Raw genomic sequence first — 18074 nt, 5'->3', positions numbered from 1 at the left:
TCTGCCCCTGAACAGGCAGTTAACCCACTGTTCCCAGGCCGTCATTGAAAATAAGAATTTGTTCTTAACTGACTTGCCTGGTTAAATAAAGGTTAAAAAACTGAATTAGACCTGGGACACCAGGTGGGTAATTCCCCTCTAATCAGGGCCTGATTTAGACCTGGGACACCAGGTGGGTGATTCCCCCTCTAATCAGGGACTGAATTAGACCTGGGACACCAGATGGGTGATTCTCCTCTAATCAGGGACTGATTTAGACCTGGGACACCAGGTGGGTGATTCCCCCTCTAATCAGGGCCTGATTTAGACCTGGGACACCAGGTGGGTGATTCCCCTCTAATCAGGGACTGATTTAGACCTGGGACACCAGGTGGGTGATTCCCCTCTACTCAGGGCCTGATTTAGACCTGCGTTATATTAGTAATCAGGTAGAAGTGAAAACTGCAGAGTTCGTAGGGTCAGAGTTGAATACCTACAGTATGTTGGTTTCATCTAACATGAGGATACAGAGGAGACGAGGAGAAGTGGCTATAGTCTACTAAGAGACAGCCCAGCTAGCGGTTTGTGGTCTGTGACTCAATTCCTGTCAGAGAGAGACGCTGAGGAGAAAAACACTTTACTTTCGTCTCTACACGTGTGACAGGAACTGTCCAAACCCTTCAGGTGATACATCATCAATATGCCATCGATCTGCATTCAGCTCTATGTCCTGGGTGAGTTTATCAATTGTTTATTGTTCTACAACACGTATTGTTATCTCTGTGTTATTTCTCTCTCTCGGTTATCTCTCCCTCTCTGTTATCTCTCTCTGTTCTCTCTCTCAATTATCTCTCTGTTATCTCTGTGCTATTTCTCTCTCTCTGTTATCTGTTATTTCTCTCTCTCTGTTATCTCTCTCTGTTATCTCTCCCTCTCTGTTCTCTCTCTCTGTTATCTCTCTCAATTATATCTCTGTTATCTCTGTGCTATTTCTCTCTCTCTGTTATCTCTGTTATTTCTCTCTGTTATCTCTCTTTGTTTTCTCTGTTCTCTCTCTTTGTTCTCTCTGTTATCTCTCCCTCTCTGTTATCTCTCTCTGTTCTCTCTCTCTCTCTGAGTTATCTATTTCTGATCTCTGTGTTATCTCTCCCTCTCTGTTCTCTCTCAAGTATCTCTTTCTCTCAATTATCTCTCTCTGTTCTCTCTCTCTGTTATCTGTGTTATCTCTCCCTCTCTGTTATCTCTCTCTTCTTTCCATTCATTCCCTCCCTATCACAGTGTGTTACCTGATGTGTTTAGTCAGCGTGTGTCGGATGAGTCTGAATGAGCTGTTCTCTCTCTTTCTCCTGTCCTCCAGGCCTCCTGGTGCTGATGGGGTCAAGAGCAGAGGACGTTTCTGTTGAAGGCAGCATATCCATCAAGACCACCTCCACTTCTACTGATACCCCCTCTACAGCCAGCCCGAGCCCCTCTACAGCCAGCCTGAGCCCCTCTACATTCAACCTGACCCCCTCTACATTCAACCTGACCCCCTCTATAGCCAGCCAGACCCCCTCTACATTCAACCTGAGCCCCTCTATAGCCAGCCAGACCCCCTCTACATTCAACCTGACCCCCTCTACATTCAACCTGAGCCCCTCTACATTCAACCTGAGCCCCTCTACAGCCAACCAGACCGCCCAGACTACATCGTCAGGGTTGACAGCCCTCAGCCAATCACAGGGCAGGGAGACCACTGCAACCACGGAAACCACAACATCATTACCAAGTAACGGACAACTTGTGTGTGTGTGTCTGTCTTCAGTGCCTGCTCTCTCTCTCTCTCTCTCTCTCTCTGTCTGTCTTCAGTCCCTGCTCTCTCTCTCTCTCTCTCTCTCTCTCTGTCTGTCTTCAGTCCCTGCTCTCTCTCTCTCTCTCTGTCTGTCTTCAGTCCCTGCTCTCTCTCTCTGTCTGTCTTCAGTCCCTGCTCTCTCTCTCTCTCTCTGTCTGTCTTCAGTCCCTGCTCTCTCTCTCTCTGTCTGTCTTCAGTCCCTGCTCTCTCTCTCTGTCTGTCTTCAGTCCCTGCTCTCTCTCTCTCTGTCTGTCTTCAGTCCCTGCTCTCTCTCTCCCTGTCTGTCTTCAGTCCCTGCTCTCTCTCTCTCTGTCTGTCTTCAGTCCCTGCTCTCTCTCTCTCTCTCTCTGTCTGTCTTCAGTCCCTGCTCTCTCTCTCTCTGTCTGTCTTCAGTCCCTGCTCTCTCTCTCTGTCTGTCTTCAGTCCCTGCTCTCTCTCTCTCTGTCTGTCTTCAGTCCCTGCTCTCTCTCTCCCTGTCTGTCTTCAGTCCCTGCTCTCTCTCTCTCTGTCTGTCTTCAGTCCCTGCTCTCTCTCTCTCTCTGTCTGTCTTCAGTCCCTGCTCTCTCTCTCTCTCTGTCTGTCTTCAGTCCCTACTCTCTCTCTCTGTCTGTCTTCAGTCCCTACTCTCTCTCTCTGTCTGTCTTCAGTCCCTACTCTCTCTCTCTGTCTGTCTTCAGTCCCTACTCTCTCTCTCTGTCTGTCTTCAGTCCCTACTCTCTCTCTCTGTCTGTCTTCAGTCCCTACTCTCTCTCTCTGTCTGTCTTCAGTCCCTGCTCTCTCTAGGTATATGGTAGCCCAGCCATGTCGCTTGTATTCTACCAGTGGAGGTCGGTGCCGTTCAAGATGAGGGAGGACGGTTATTCTTTTATGAGCATAGCCTTATTTCTATTACAGCATACTGGATGATTCATATTCACCCAGTTCAATGTAACAGTGACGGGTTTAGGTTACTGTCATTCATATTCACCCAGTTCAATGTAACAGTGACAGGTTTAGGTTACTGTCATTCATATTCACCCAGTTCAATGTAACAGTGATGGGTTTAGGTTACTGTCATTCATATTCACCCAGTTCAATGTAACAGTGATGGGTTTAGGTTACTGTCATTCATATTCACCCAGTTCAATGTACCAGTGACAGGTTTAGGTTACTGTCATTCATATTCACCCAGGTCAATGTAACAGTGACAGGTTTAGGTTACTGTCATTCATATTCACCCAGTTCAATGTAACAGTGATGGGTTTAGGTTACTGTCATTCATATTCACCCAGGTCAATGTAACAGTGATGGGTTTAGGTTACTGTCATTCATATTCACCCAGTTCAATGTAACAGTGACAGGTTTAGGTTACTGTCATTCATATTCACCCAGTTCAATGTAACAGTGATGGGTTTAGGTTACTGTCATTCACCCAGTTCAATGTAACAGTGACAGGTTTAGGTTACTGTCATTCATATTCACCCAGTTCAATGTAACAATGATGGGTTTAGGTTACTGTCATTCACCCAGTTCAATGTAACAGCGACAGGTTTAGGTTACTGTCATTCATATTCACCCAGTTCAATGTAACAATGATAGGTTTAGGTTACTGTCATTCACCCAGTTCACTGTCATTGCAGCGACATACGAACAGCATGATCACTGTCGTAGCAGCCACATACAAACAGCATGATCACTGTCATAGCAGCCACATACAAACAGCATGATCACTGTCATAGCAGCCACATACAAACAGCATGATCACTGTCATAGCAGCCATCATACAAACAGCATGATCACTGTCATAGCAGCCACATACAAACAGCATGATCACTGTCATTGCAGCGACATACAAACAGCATGATCACTGTCATAGCAGCCACATACAAATAGCATGATCACTATCATAGCAGCCATCATACAAACAGCATGATCACTGTCATAGCAGCCATCATACAAACAGCATGATCACTGTCATAGCAGCCACATACAAACAGCATGATCACTGTCATAGCAGCCATCATACAAACAGCATGATCACTGTCATAGCAGCCACATACAAACAGCATGATCACTGTCATAGCATGCCACATTACAAACAGCATGATCACTGTCATTGCAGCCATCATACAAACAGCATGATCACTGTCATAGCAGCCACATACAAACAGCATGATGCCTAGTGGTAGCCTAGTGGTTAGAGCAGGTAGCCATGTGTTTAGAGCAGGTAGCCTAGTATTTAGAGCAGGTAGCCTAGTTGTTCGAGCAGGTAGCCTAGTGGTTAGAGCCTAGTGGTTAGAGCAGCAAGCCTATTGGTTAGAGCAGGTAGCCTAGTGGTTAGAGCCTAGTGGTTAGAGCAGGTAGCCTAGTGGTTAGAGCAGGTAGTCTAGTGGTTAGAGCAGGTATCCTAGTGGTTAGAGCAGGTATCCTAGTGGTTAGAGCAGGTATCCTAGTGGTTAGAGCAGGTAGCCTAGTATTTAGAGCAGGTAGCCTAGTGGTTAGAGCAGGTAGCCTAGTGGTTAGAGCCTAGTGGTTAGAGCAGCTAGCCTATTGGTTAGAGCAGGTGGCCTAGTGGTTAGAGCCTAGTGGTTAGAGCAGGTAGCCTAGTGGTTAGAGCCTAGTGGTTAGAGCAGGTAGCCTAGTGGTTAGAGCCTAGTGGTTAGAGCAGGTATCCTAGTGGTTAGAGCCTCGTGGTGAGAGCAGGTAGCCTAGTGGTTAGAGCATTGGACTAGTAACCGAAAGGTTGCAAGATCGAATCCCCCGAGCTGACAAGGTAAAAAATCTGTCCTTCTGCCCCTGAACTGTTCCCCGGTAGGCCGCCATTGTAAATAATATTTTTTCTTAACTGACTTTCCTAGTTAAATTAAAGATACAATTAAATGTAAAAAAACGCTACACACAGCCTACATTGTTGTCACGTCATGGTCAACATAGCTACTAGAACTAACGCGCTAGTAAACCCGCTACAATCGTTCAGTACAGTCAGCAAGTGGTTTACCATTTACACCAGCGGGCCCCGGTGGCAATACATTTGTAAAATCAAAAGCTAACCTTGACTTGAAAGAGTTCCAGTGTTGTGTTGGATAGTAATAGCCAGCTAGCTGACATAGCATCCCTCTGTTATAGCCAGCTAGCTAACATAACATCCCTCTGTTATAGCCAGCTAGCTAACATAACATCCCTCTGTTATAGTCAGCTAGCTAACATAGCATCCCTCTGTTATAGCCAGCTAGATAACATAGCATCCCTCTGTTATAGCCAGCTAGCTAACATAGTATCCCTCTGTTATAGCCAGCTAGCTAACATAGCAACCCTCTGTTATAGCCAGCTAGCTAACATAGCAACCCTCTGTTATAGCCAGCTAGCTAACATAGCATCCCTCTGTTATAGCCAGCTAGATAACATAGCATCCCTCTGTTATAGCCAGCTAGCTAACATAGCATCCCTCTGTTATAGCCAGCTAGCTAACATAGCATCCCTCTGTTATAGACAGCTAGCTAACATAGCATCCCTCGGTTATAGCCAGCTAGCTAACATAGCATTCCTCTGTTATAGCCAGCTGTTATAGCCAGCTAGCTAACATAGCATCCCTCTGTTATTGCCAGCTAGCTAACATAGCATCCCTCTGTTATAGCCAGCTAGATAACATAGCATCCCTCTGTTATAGCCAGCTAGCTAACATAGCATCCCTCTGTTATAGCCAGCTAGCTAACATAGCATCCCTCTGTTATAGACAGCTAGCTAACATAGCATCCCTCGGTTATAGCCAGCTAGCTAACATAGCATTCCTCTGTTATAGCCAGCTGTTATAGCCAGCTAGCTAACATAGCATCCCTCTGTTATTGCCAGCTAGCTAACATAGCATCCCTCTGTTATAGCCAGCTAGCTAACATAGCATCCCTCTGTTATAGCCAGCTAGCTAACATAGCATCCCTCGGTTATAGCCAGCTAGCTAACATAGCATTCCTCTGTTATAGCCAGCTGTTATAGACAGCTAGCTAACATAGCATCCCTCGGTTATAGCCAGCTAGCTAACATAGCATTCCTCTGTTATAGCCAGCTGTTATAGCCAGCTAGCTAACATAGCATCCCTCTGTTATAGCCAGCTAGATAACATAGCATCCCTCTGTTATAGCCAGCTAGCTAACATAACATCCCTCTGTTATAGCCAGCTAGCTAACATAACATCCCTCTGTTATAGCCAGCTAGCTAACATAGCATCCCTCTGTTATAGCCAGCTAGATAACATAGCATCCCTCTGTTATAGCCAGCTAGCTAACATAGCATCCCTCTGTTATAGCCAGCTAGCTAACATAACATCCCTCTGTTATAGCCAGCTAGCTAACATAGCATCCCTCTGTTATAGCCAGCTAGCTAACATAACATCCCTCTGTTATAGCCAGCTAGCTAACATAGCATCCCTCTGTTATAGCCAGCTAGCTAACATAGCATCCCTCTGTTATAGTCAGCTAGCTAACATAGCATCCCTCTGTTATTGCCAGCTAGCTAACATAGCATCCCTCTGTTATAGCCAGCTAGCTAACATAACATCCCTCTGTTATAGCCAGCTAGCTAACATAGCATCCCTCTGTTATAGCCAGCTAGCTAACATAGCATCCCTCTGTTATAGTCAGCTAGCTAACATAGCATCCCTCTGTTATTGCCAGCTAGCTAACATAGCATCCCTCTGTTATAGCCAGCTAGCTAACATAGCATCCCTCTGTTATAGTCAGCTAGCTAACATAGCATCCCTCTGTTATTGCCAGCTAGCTAACATAGCATCCCTCTGTTATAGCCAGCTAGCTAACATGGCATCCCTCTGTTATTGCCAGCTAGCTAACATAGCATCCCTCTGTTATAGCCAGCTAGCTAACATAGCATCCCTCTGTTATAGCCAGCTAGCTAACATGGCATCCCTCTGTTATAGCCAGCTAGCTAACATAACATCCCTCTGTTATAGCCAGCTAGCTAACATAGCATCCCTCTGTTATAGCCAGCTAGCTAACATGGCATCCCTCTGTTATAGCCAGCTAGCTAACATAGCATCCCTCTGTTATAGCCAGCTAGCTAACATAACATCCCTCTGTTATAGCCAGCTAGCTAACATAGCATCCCTCTGTTATAGCCAGCTAGATAACATAGCATCCCTCTGTTATAGCCAGCTAGCTAACATAGCATCCCTCTGTTATAGCCAGCTAGCTAACATGGCATTCCTCTGTTATAGCCAGCTGTTATTGCCAGCTAGCTAACATAGCATCCCTCTGTTATTGCCAGCTAGCTAACATAGCATCCCTCTGTTATAGCCAGCTAGCTAACATAGCATCCCTCTGTTATAGCCAGCTAGCTAACATGGCATCCCTCTGTTTGAGCCAGGTGTTTGAGTAGGCTAAACCAGCTAGCTGCACTTGCTAGATAAGTGAAACTGGAAGAAAATAAATGACTTTCTCTCTTTGTTTGAGCCGGGTGTTTTCAGTAACTAAACTAGCTGCGTTCACTTTCACAGCGAAAGTTTACAAATAAATAAAGCCAAATATAGCTATCTCTCTTTCTCTCTTGCTTCTGCTTAATTTTGGAGGAAATTAATTTGTTCAAAACTGTTCGACAATTGTCTTTCTCTTTCTTTGAGTCAACTACTCACCACATTTTAGACACTGCAGTGCTAGCTAGCTGTAGCCTGTTCTTTCAGTACGAGATTCATTCTCTGATCCTTTGATTGGGTGGACAACATGTCAGTTCATGCTGCAAGAGCTCTGATAGGTTGGAGGACGTCCTCCGGAAGTTGTCCTAATTACAGTGTAAGTCTATTGAAGGGGGTGAGAACCATGAGCCTCGTATGTTTTGTATTGAAGTCAATGTACCCAGAGGAGGATGGAAGCAAGGTGTCCATCTGGCTACACCATGGTGCTACCCTACAGAGTGCTGTTGAGGCTACTGTAGACCTTCAATGGAACACTTATTTACCTACTTAACTTACTTAACACTTACTTCCGGCGCCGACAGAGATGGCCGCCTCGCTTCGCGTTCCTAGGAAACTATGCAGTTTTTCGTTTTTTTACGTGTTATTTCTTACATTAGTACCCCAGGTCATCTTAGGTTTCATTACATACAGTCGAGAAGAACTACTGTATATAAGATCAGCGTCAACTCACTATCAGTACCACCAAGAATATGTTTTTCGCGACGCGAATCCTGTGTTCTGCCTTACAAACAGGACAACGGAATGGATCGCATGCAGCGACCCAAAAACGACTCCGAAAAAGAGGGAAACGAGGCGGTCTTCTGGTCAGACTACGGAGACGGGCACATCGTGCCCCACTTCCTAGCATTCTTCTTGCCAATGTCCAGTCTCTTGACAACAAGGTTGATGAAATCCGAGCAAGGGTAGCATTCCAGAGGGACATCAGAGACTGTAACGTTCTGTGCTTCACGGAAACATGGCTCACTGGAGAGACGCTATCCGAAGCGGTGCAGCCAACGGGTTTCTCCACGCATCGCGCCGACAGAAACAAACACCTTTCTGGTAAGAAGAGGGGTGGGGGTGTATGCCTTATGGCTAACGAGGCATGGTGCGATGAAAGAAACATACAGGAACTCAAATCCTTCTGTTCACCTGATTTAGAATTCCTCACAATCAAATGTAGACACATTATCTACCAAGAGAATTCTCTTCGATTATAATCACAGCCGTATATATCCCCCCCCAAGCAGACACATCGATGGCTCTGAACGAACTTTATTTGACTCTTTGCAAACTGGAAACCATTTATCCGGAGGCTGCATTCATTGATGCTGGGGATTTTAACAAGGCTAATCTGAAAACAAGACTCCCTAAATTTTATCAGCATATCGATTGCGCAACTAGGGGTGGAAAAACCTTGGATCACTGTTACTCTAACTTCCGCGACGCATATAAGGCCCTGCCCCGACCCCCTTTTGGAAAAGCTGACCACGACTCCATTTTGCTGATACCTGCCTACAGACAAAAACTAAAAAAAGAAGCTCCCACGCTGAGGTCTGTCCAACGCTGGTCCGACCAAGCTGACTCCACACTCCAAGACTGCTTCCATCACGTGGACTGGGACATGTTTCGTATTGCGTCAGATAACAACATTGACGAATACGCTGATTCGGTGTGCGAGTTCATTAGAACGTGCGTTGAAGATGTCGTTCCCATAGCAACGATTAAAACATTCCCTAACCAGAAACCGTGGATTGATGGCAGCATTCGCGTGAAACTGAAAGCGCGAACCACTGCTTTCAATCAGGGCAAGGTGTCTGGTAACATGACTGAATACAAACAGTGCAGCTATTCCCTCCGTAAGGCTATCAAACAAGCTAAGCTTCAGTACAGAGACAAAGTAGAATCTCAATTCAACGGCTCAGACACAAGAGGCATGTGGCAGGGTCTACAGTCAATCACGGACTACAGGAAGAAATCCAGCCCAGTCACGGACCAGGATGTCTTGCTCCCAGGCAGACTAAATAACTTTTTTGCCCGCTTTGAGGACAATACAGTGCCACTGACACGGCCTGCAACGGAAACATGCGGTCTCTCCTTCACTGCAGCCGAGGTGAGTAAAAACATTTAAACGTGTTAACCCTCGCAAGGCTGCAGGCCCAGACGGCATCCCCAGCCGCGCCCTCAGAGCATGCGCAGACCAGCTGGCTGGTGTGTTTACGGACATATTCAATCAATCCCTATACCAGTCTGCTGTTCCCACATGCTTCAAGAGGGCCACCATTGTTCCTGTTCCCAAGAAAGCTAAGGTAACTGAGCTAAACGACTACCGCCCCGTAGCACTCACTTCCGTCATCATGAAGTGCTTTGAGAGACTAGTCAAGGACCATATCACCTCCAACCTACCTGACACCCTAGACCCACTCCAATTTGCTTACCGCCCAAATAGGTCCACAGACGATGCAATCTCAACCACACTGCACACTGCCCTAACCCATCTGGACAAGAGGAATACCTATGTGAGAATGCTGTTCATCGACTACAGCTCGGCATTCAACACCATAGTACCCTCCAAGTTCGTCATCAAGCTCGAGACCCTGGGTCTCGACCCCGCCCTGTGCAACTGGGTACTGGACTTCCTGACGGGCCGCCCCAGGTGGTGAGGGTAGGTAACAACATCTCCTCCCCGCTGATCCTCAACACTGGGGCCCCACAAGGGTGCGTTCTGAGCCCTCTCCTGTACTCCCTGTTCACCCACGACTGCGTGGCCACGCATGCCTCCAACTCAATCATCAAGTTTGCGGACGGCACAACAGTGGTAGGCTTGATTACCAACAACGACGAGACGGCCTACAGGGAGGAGGTGAGGGCCCTCGGAGTGTGGTGTCAGGAAAATAACCTCACACTCAACGTCAACAAAACTAAGGAGATGATTGTGGACCTCAGGAAACAGCAGAGGGAACACACCCCTATCCACATCGATGGAACAGTAGTGGAGAGAGTAGCAAGTTTTAAGTTCCTCGGCGTACACATCACAGACAAACTGAATTGGTCCACTCACACAGACAGCATCGTGAAGAAGGCGCAGCAGCGCCTCTTCAACCTCAGGAGGCTGAAGAAATTCGGCTTGTCACCAAAAGCACTCACAAACTTCTACAGATGCACAATCGAGAGTATCCTGGCGGGCTGTATCACCGCCTGGTACGGCAACTGCTCCGCCCACAACCGTAAGGCTCTCCAGAGGGTAGTGAGGTCTGCACAACGCATCACCGGGGGCAAACTACCTGCCCTCCAGGACACCTACACCACCCGATGTTACAGGAAGGCCATAAAGATCATCAAGGACATCAACCACCCGAGCCACTGCCTGTTCACCCCGCTATCATCCAGAAGGCGAGGTCAGTACAGGTGCATCAAAGCTGGGACCGAGAGACTGAAAAACAGCTTCTATCTCAAGGCCATCAGACTGTTAAACAGCCACCACTAACATTGAGTGGCTGCTGCCAACACACTGACACTGACTCAAATCCAGCCACTTTAATAATGGGAATTGATGGGAAATGATGTAAATATATCACTAGCCACTTTAAACAATGCTACCTTATATAATGTTATATAATGTATAATGTTACTTACCCTACATTATTCATCTCATATGCATACGTATATACTGTATTCTATATCATCGACTGCATCCTTATGTAATACATGTATCACTAGCCACTTTAACTATGCCACTTTGTTCACATACTCATCATACTCACTTTGTTTACATACATATGTATATACTGTACTCGATACCATCTACTGTATCTTGCCTATGCTGCTCTGTACCATCACTCATTCATATATCCTTATGTGCATATTCTTTATCCCCTTACACTGTGTATAAGGTAGTAGTTTTGGAATTGTTAGCTAGATTACTTGTTGGTTATTACTGCATTGTCGGAACTAGAAGCACAAGCATTTCGCTACACTCGCATTAACATCTGCTAACCATGTGTATGTGACAAATAAAATTTGATTTGATTTGATTTCAATGTGTTTGGTGATGTGAATATATTTAGTATAGTTTTATCTATTAAAAAAAGGTTAACTTTTTAAAACTATCCTGAGGAGTGTTCTGTGAGTAGAACAAAGCATTGTGCGGAAGCTGCAGGCCTGAAGCTGCTTTCTGTCTTCCTGTCTCTCTAACCACAGCTATCACGCCATCATGTGCTGCTCAGCGAGCTACCACCACACACACACACACACCAGTCTGTGCTTTTGAAATGATACCTTGCAGTTGTCTCTCTGGTCTGTGTGTTTAACACTGTATATAAATAATATATTGATGACATTGTTTCTGTGTTTGTTTTAGTTTCAGCTACAAGAGGAAGTGACATTGCAGGTATATGACCAATAGGAATTTTGAGTCATTTTTTAAAACTTTTTTGTTTTACAAATGTTTATGAATGAACTGCCCTATTCACAACATTCTCTCTCTCTACCCTCCCTCTCTCTACCCCCTCTCTCTCTACCCCCTCTCTCTCTACCCTCCCTCTCTCTACCCCCCTCTCTCTACCCCCCTCTCTCTCTATCCACCCTCTCTCTTTATCCACCCTCTCTCTCTACCCCCTCTCTCCATCCCCCTCTCTCTCTACCCCCTCTTTCTACCCCCTCCTCTCTCTCTACCCCCCCCCTCTCTCTACCCTCCCCTCTCTCTACCCCCTCTCTCTATCCCCTCTCTCTCTACCCCCCCTCCTCTCTCTCTACCCTCCTCCTCTCTCTCTCTCTACCCCTCTCTCTACCCCTCTCTCTCTACCCCCTCTCTCTCTACCCCCTCTCTCTACCCCTCCTCTCTCTCCATCCACCCTCTCTCTACCCACCCTCTCTCTCATCCACCCTCTCTCTCTACCCACCCTCTCTCTACCCCCCTCCCTCTCTCTACCCTCCTCTCTCTCTCTATCCCCGCTCTCTACTCCCCTCTCTCTACCCCCCTCTCCCATCCACCCTCTCTCTCTACCCACCCTCTCTCTCATCCACCCTCTCTCTCTACCCACCCTCTCTCTACCCCCTCCTCTCTCTACCCTCCTCTCTCTCTCTCTATCCCCGCTCTCTCTACCCCCCTCTCTCCATCCACCCTCTCTCTCTACCCACCCTCTCTCTCTCATCCACCCTCTCTCTCTACCCACCCTCTCTCTACCCCCTCCTCTCTCTACCCTCCTCTCTCTCTCTATCCCCGCTCTCTCTACTCCCCTCTCTCTACCCCCCCTCTCTCTACCCCCCTCTCTCCATCCCCCTCTCTCTCTACCCCCTCTCTCTACCCCCTCTTCTCTCTCTACCCCCCCTCTCTCTATCCCCCTCTCTCTACCCCCTCCTCTCTATCTTCCCCCTCTCTCTACCCCCTCTCTCCATCCCCCTGTCTCTCTACCCCCTCTCTCTACCCCCCCTCTTCTCTCTCTACCCCCCTCTCTCTACCCCCCTCTCTCTACCCCCTCTCTCTATCCCCCTCTCTCTACCCCCTCCTCTCTATCTTCCCCCTCTCTCTATCCCCCTCCTCTCTATCTTCCCCCTCTCTCTATCCCCCTCTCTCTACCCCCCCCCTCTCTACCCCCCTCTCTCTACCCACCCTCTCTCTCTACCCACCCTCTCTCTATCCCCCTCTCTCTCTACCCCCCCTCCTCTCTCTCTACCCTCCTCTCTCTCTCTCTACCCCCTCTCTCTCTACCCCCCTCTCTCTACCCCCTCTCTCTACCCCTCCTCTCTCTCTCCATCCACCCTCTCTCTCTACCCACCCTCTCTCTACCCCCTTCTCTCTCTATCCCCCCCTCTCTCTCCATCCACCATTTTCACTCTACCCCCTCTCTCTCTATTCTCTCTACCCCCTCTCCCTCTCTCTACCCCCTCTCTTTCTACCCCCCTCTCTATTCTCTCCCTCTCCCTCTCTCTCTACCCCCCCCCTCCTCTCTCTCTACCCTCCTCTCGCCCTCTACCCCCCTCTCTCTCCTGTAGGCTATGTAATCCTGTTTCTCATATTGTTGGCTGTTGTGTGTCTGGTGGTGATTCTCTATATCCTGAGGAAGAAGTCCAGGGTGAGACTCAGGGCTTTAAAACACAACCCTGTTACTGTATTACATAGTGAAGGAAGACTCAGGGCTTTAAAACACAACCCTGTTACTGTATTACATAGTGAAGGGAGACTCAGGGCTTTAAAACACAACCCTGTTACTGTATTACATAGTGAAGGAAGACTCAGGGCTTTAAAACACAACCCTGTTACTGTATTACATAGTGAAGGGAGACTCAGGGCTTTAAAACACAACCCTGTTACTGTATTACATAGTGAAGGGAGACTCAGGGCTTTAAAACACAACCCTGTTACTGTATTACATAGTGAAGGGAGACTCAGGGCTTTAAAACACAACCCTGTTACTGTATTACATAGTGAAGGGAGACTCAGGGCTTTAAAACACAACCCTGTTACTGTATTACATAGTGAAGGGAGACTCAGGGCTTTAAAACACAACCCTGTTACTGTATTACATAGTGAAGGGAGACTCAGGACTTTACTTGTTGTGAAGGATATGTTTTGCAGTCTGTTCCTCCAAGGCTTTGGTAAAAGAAAGGGGGAAAAACGATATTGTTTACTTGGGGTGGTATGAGGAAATATGAATTCTGAGGCTCGAGGTCACAGTCATCGAGTCACATTCCATACAAGTCTTCAGATCAGTCTGATAATGTACAATGGTCATGTTGTCTGATAACCATTCAATATTACTGGTGTTTTGGTCGCTGTTAAGATGTTGATGTGATCTTTTCTCCACAGAGGTACTCGTTTGATCTGCAGTATCCAGGTTATGACCACGACACCCCCCTCACCTGCATGGAACAACCCGGAACCTTCGAACCCAACAACGGTATTACTATTTGGTAACCATGGTGGCGTTACTATTTGGAAACCATGGTGGCGTTACTATTTGGTAACCATGGTGGTGTTACTATTTGGTAACCATGGTGACATTACTATTTGGTAACCATGGTGGCATTACTATTTGGTAACCATGGTGGCATTACTATTTGGTAACCATGGTGGCATTACTATTTGGTAACCATGGTGGCATTACTATTTGGTAACCGGTAACTTTTTTCCCCTCATCAATCGAAACACAATACCCTATAATGACAAAGAACAAACAGATTTTTAGAAATGTACACAAATGTATAGAAAAGTGTAGACACTTTGCTATGAGACTCGACATGGAGCTCAGGTGCATCCGGTTTCCATTGATCATCCTTGAGATGTTTCTACAACCTGGAATCCACCTGTGGTAAATTCAATTGATTGGACATGATTTGGAAAGGCACACACCTGTCTATATAAGGTCCCACAGTTGGCAGTGCATGTCAGAGCAAAAACTCTCCCCATCCAACCTAACAGAGCTTGAGAGGATCTGCAGAGAAGAATGGGAGAAAATCCCCAAATACAGGTGTGACAAGCTTCATACCCAAGAAGACTGAAGGCAGTAATCTCTGCCAAAGGTACTTCAACAAAGTACTGAGTAAAGGGTCTGAATACTTATGTAAATGTTATATTTCCATATTAAAAAAAAAAAAATGTTTTGCTAAAATGTCTAAACCTGTTTTTGTTTCGTCATTATAGGGTATTGTGATGTCATTATGGGGTATTGTGATGTCATTATAGGGTATTGTGATGTCATTATAGGGTATTGTGATGTCGCTATGGGGTATTGTGATGTCATTACGGGGTATTGCGATGTCATTACGGGGTATTGTGATGTCATTATGGGGTAGTGTGACGTCATTATGGGGTATTGTGTGTAGATTGATGCGGGGGGGGGGAGTCAAGGGGTCTGAATACTTTCTGAATGCTCTGTAATATCCATATGTTGTATTTTAGATCAGGAGATCTGGGAGTCTGAGAGAGAGGGTGGTGATGAGGATCGCCATGCTATGAGCCCTGTAGCTAACGGCTCAGCTATGGGGGCTGGAGAGACTGGTTCTACAGGGGAGAACGGTAAGGAGAGACTGGTTCTACAGGGGAGAACGGTAAGGAGAGACTGGTTCTACAGGGGAGAACGGTAAGGAGAGACTGGTTCTACAGGGGAGAACGGTAAGGAGAGACTGGTTCTACAGGGGAGAACGGTAAGGAGAGACTGGTTCTACAGGGAGAACGGTAAGGAGAGACTGGTTCTACAGGGGAGAACGGTAAGGAGAGACTGGTTCTACAGGGGAGAACGGTAAGGAGAGACTGGTTCTACAGGGGAGAACGGTAAGGAGAGACTGGTTCTACAGGGGAGAACGGTAAGGAGAGACTGGTTCTACAGGGGAGAACGGTAAGGAGAGACTGGTTCTACAGGGGAGAACGGTAAGGAGAGACTGGTTCTACAGGGGAGAACGGTAAGGAGAGACTGGTTCTACAGGGGAGAACGGTAAGGAGAGACTGGTTCTACAGGGGAGAACGGTAAGGAGAGACTGGTTCTACAGGGGAGAACGGTAAGGAGAGACTGGTTCTACAGGGGAGAACGGTAAGGAGAGACTGGTTCTACAGGGGAGAACGGTAAGGAGAGACTGGTTCTACAGGGGAGAACGGTAAGGAGAGACTGGTTCTACAGGGGAGAACGGTAAGGAGAGACTGGTTCTACAGGGGAGAACGGTAAGGAGAGACTGGTTCTACAGGGAGAACGGTAAGGAGAGACTGGTTCTACAGGGGAGAACGGTAAGGAGAGACTGGTTCTACAGGGAGAACGGTAAGGAGAGACTGGTTCTACAGGGGAGAACGGTAAGGAGAGACTGGTTCTACAGGGGAGAACGGTAAGGAGAGACTGGTTCTACAGGGGAGAACGGTAAGGAGAGACTGGTTCTACAGGGGAGAACGGTAAGGAGAGACTGGTTCTACAGGGGAGAACGGTAAGGAGAGACTGGTTCTACAGGGGAGAACGGTAAGGAGAGACTGGTTCTACAGGGGAGAACGGTAAGGAGAGACTGGTTCTACAGGGGAGAACGGTAAAGGAGAGACTGGTTCTACAGGGGAGAACGGTAAGGAGAGACTGGTTCTACAGGGGAGAACGGTAAGGAGAGACTGGTTCTACAGGGGAGAACGGTAAGGAGAGACTGGTTCTACAGGGGAGAACGGTAAGGAGAGACTGGTTCTACAGGGGAGAACGGTAAGGAGAGACTGGTTCTACAGGGGAGAACGGTAAGGAGAGACTGGTTCTACAGGGGAGAACGGTAAGGAGAGACTGGTTCTACAGGGAGAACGGTAAGGAGAGACTGGTTCTACAGGGAGAACGGTAAGGAGAGACTGGTTCTACAGGGGAGAACGGTAAGGAGAGACTCAGTCTCTCTGTCTCTTTCTGTTTCTCTCTGTCTCTGTCTCTCTTTCTGTTTCTCTGTCTCTTGTCTCTTTCTCTCTGCCTCTTTCTTTCTCTCTCTTTCTGTCTCTCTCTCTCTCTGCCTCTCTCTCTCTGCCTCTCTCTCTCTCTCTTCTGTCTCTCTCTGTCTCTCTCTCTCCCTGTCTCTCTCTCTCTTTCTGTTTCTCTCTGCCTCTCTCTCTCTCTCTGTCTGTCTGTCTGTCTGTCTGTCTGTCTGTCTGTCTGTCTGTCTGTCTGTCTGTCTGTCTCTCTCTCTCTCTCTCTCTCTCTGTCTGTCTGTCTGTCTGTCTGTCTGTCTGTCTGTCTGTCTGTCTGTCTGTCTGTCTGTCTCTGTCTCTGTCTCTGTCTCTGTCTCTAACAGAAGGAGAGAAGCAGGCTCATGGTGATAGTGATGGAGACAGCTTCAACAACTTCTGTGCCAGTGATGTCACTCCGCCCATAAAAAGGGTTGGCTTTAGCCTGGACCTCGACCTGAGTGACAAGGTGTTACTCGGCTCCGGCCCCGACCTTTGACCCTTGAGTGACAGGGTGTTACTTGGCTCCGGCCCTGACCTTTGACCCTGTATGTCCAGATAACGTCTTGACCGAGATCAAGATGTATATAGCACCTTTATATGATCTATAAAAATGTAAACGGCTCCAAATAATTTTTTACATTCCTATTTCTGATACTGTAATTCATTTTAATAATGTTTTGAGCGTGACAATACCAAGAGAATGATGCCATGTCACGTGGTTTTAGAATAAATAAAAGTGTACTTCACAGAGGACTTGACGTGGTATCTTGATGTAATAATGTGTGTGTGTGTTTGGGTTGACGCGTGGAACTTAAAATCACTGTCGCTCCGTAGCACTGACTTCTGTCATCATGAAGTGCTTCGAGAGACTAGTCAAGGATCATATCACCTCCACCTTACCTGACACCCTTAGACCCACTTCAGTTTGCATACTGCTCCGCCTCAATAGGTCCACAGACGATGCAATCGCCTGTACACTGCCCCGTCCCATCTGGACAAGAGGAATACCTATGTGAGAATGCTGTTCATTGACTACAGCTCAGCCTTCATCACCATAGTAACCCTCCAGACTCGTCGTCAAGCTCAGGGTCCTGAGTGTGAAACCCCGCCCACTGCCACTGGGTCCTGGACTTCCTGACGGGCTGCCCCCTGGTGGTGAAGGTAGGAAACAACACATCCAGGCAGTACCTCCAGGCTCTGATCAGGCCCTACACCCAAACAAGGGCACTGCGTTCATCCACCTCTGGCCTGCTCGCCTCCCTACCACTGAGGAAGTACAGTTCCCGCTCAGCCCAGTCAAAACTGTTCGCTGCTCTGGCCCCCCAATGGTGGAACAAACTCCCTCACGACGCCAGGACAGCGGAGTCAATCACCACCTTCCGGAGACACCTGAAACCCCACCTCTTCAAGGAATACCTAGGATAGGATAAGTAATC

The 18074-nt window shown here is 47.3% G+C and overlaps 1 protein-coding gene across 2 annotated transcripts; it reads left to right on the top strand.

Annotated features, from left to right (window-relative positions):
* The first annotated feature begins 423 nt into the window (after positions 1–423).
* Positions 424–17389, top strand: LOC135510195 (uncharacterized). Of its 2 annotated transcripts, none has more exons than XR_010451087.1 (7): positions 424–713; positions 1337–1747; positions 11608–11637; positions 13242–13321; positions 14056–14146; positions 15148–16572; positions 16983–17071. XR_010451087.1 is itself a non-coding variant. In XM_064930984.1 (7 exons), the coding sequence occupies exons 1-7, from the start codon at positions 680–682 to the stop codon at positions 17132–17134; spliced, it is 915 nt and encodes a 304-aa protein (XP_064787056.1). In that variant the 5' UTR covers positions 437–679; the 3' UTR covers positions 17135–17389. The 2 variants fall into 2 exon arrangements, 1 of the variants encoding a protein (XP_064787056.1); XM_064930984.1 differs by having other exon boundaries at positions 437–713; positions 15148–15264; positions 16983–17389.
* The last annotated feature ends 685 nt before the right edge of the window (positions 17390–18074 follow it).

Source organism: Oncorhynchus masou, chromosome 23 (assembly GCF_036934945.1).
Source record: "Oncorhynchus masou masou isolate Uvic2021 chromosome 23, UVic_Omas_1.1, whole genome shotgun sequence".
NCBI lineage: Eukaryota > Metazoa > Chordata > Actinopteri > Salmoniformes > Salmonidae > Oncorhynchus > Oncorhynchus masou.
The sequence above is the reverse complement of the archived record's forward strand: the minus strand, read 5'-3'. Positions and strand labels throughout refer to the sequence as shown.

What these genes read in the sequence shown, in the direction of transcription:
- LOC135510195 (XM_064930984.1), top strand. Translation starts at nt 680, where the DNA reads ATGCCATCGATCTGCATTCAGCTCTATGTCCTGG. An exon ending in CATTCAGCTCTATGTCCTGG is followed by an intron (nt 714 to 1,336) that starts GTGAGTTTATCA and finishes CCTGTCCTCCAG; the next exon opens with GCCTCCTGGTGCTGATGGGG. An exon ending in TGGTTCTACAGGGGAGAACG is followed by an intron (nt 15,265 to 16,982) that starts GTAAGGAGAGAC and finishes TGTCTCTAACAG; the next exon opens with AAGGAGAGAAGCAGGCTCAT.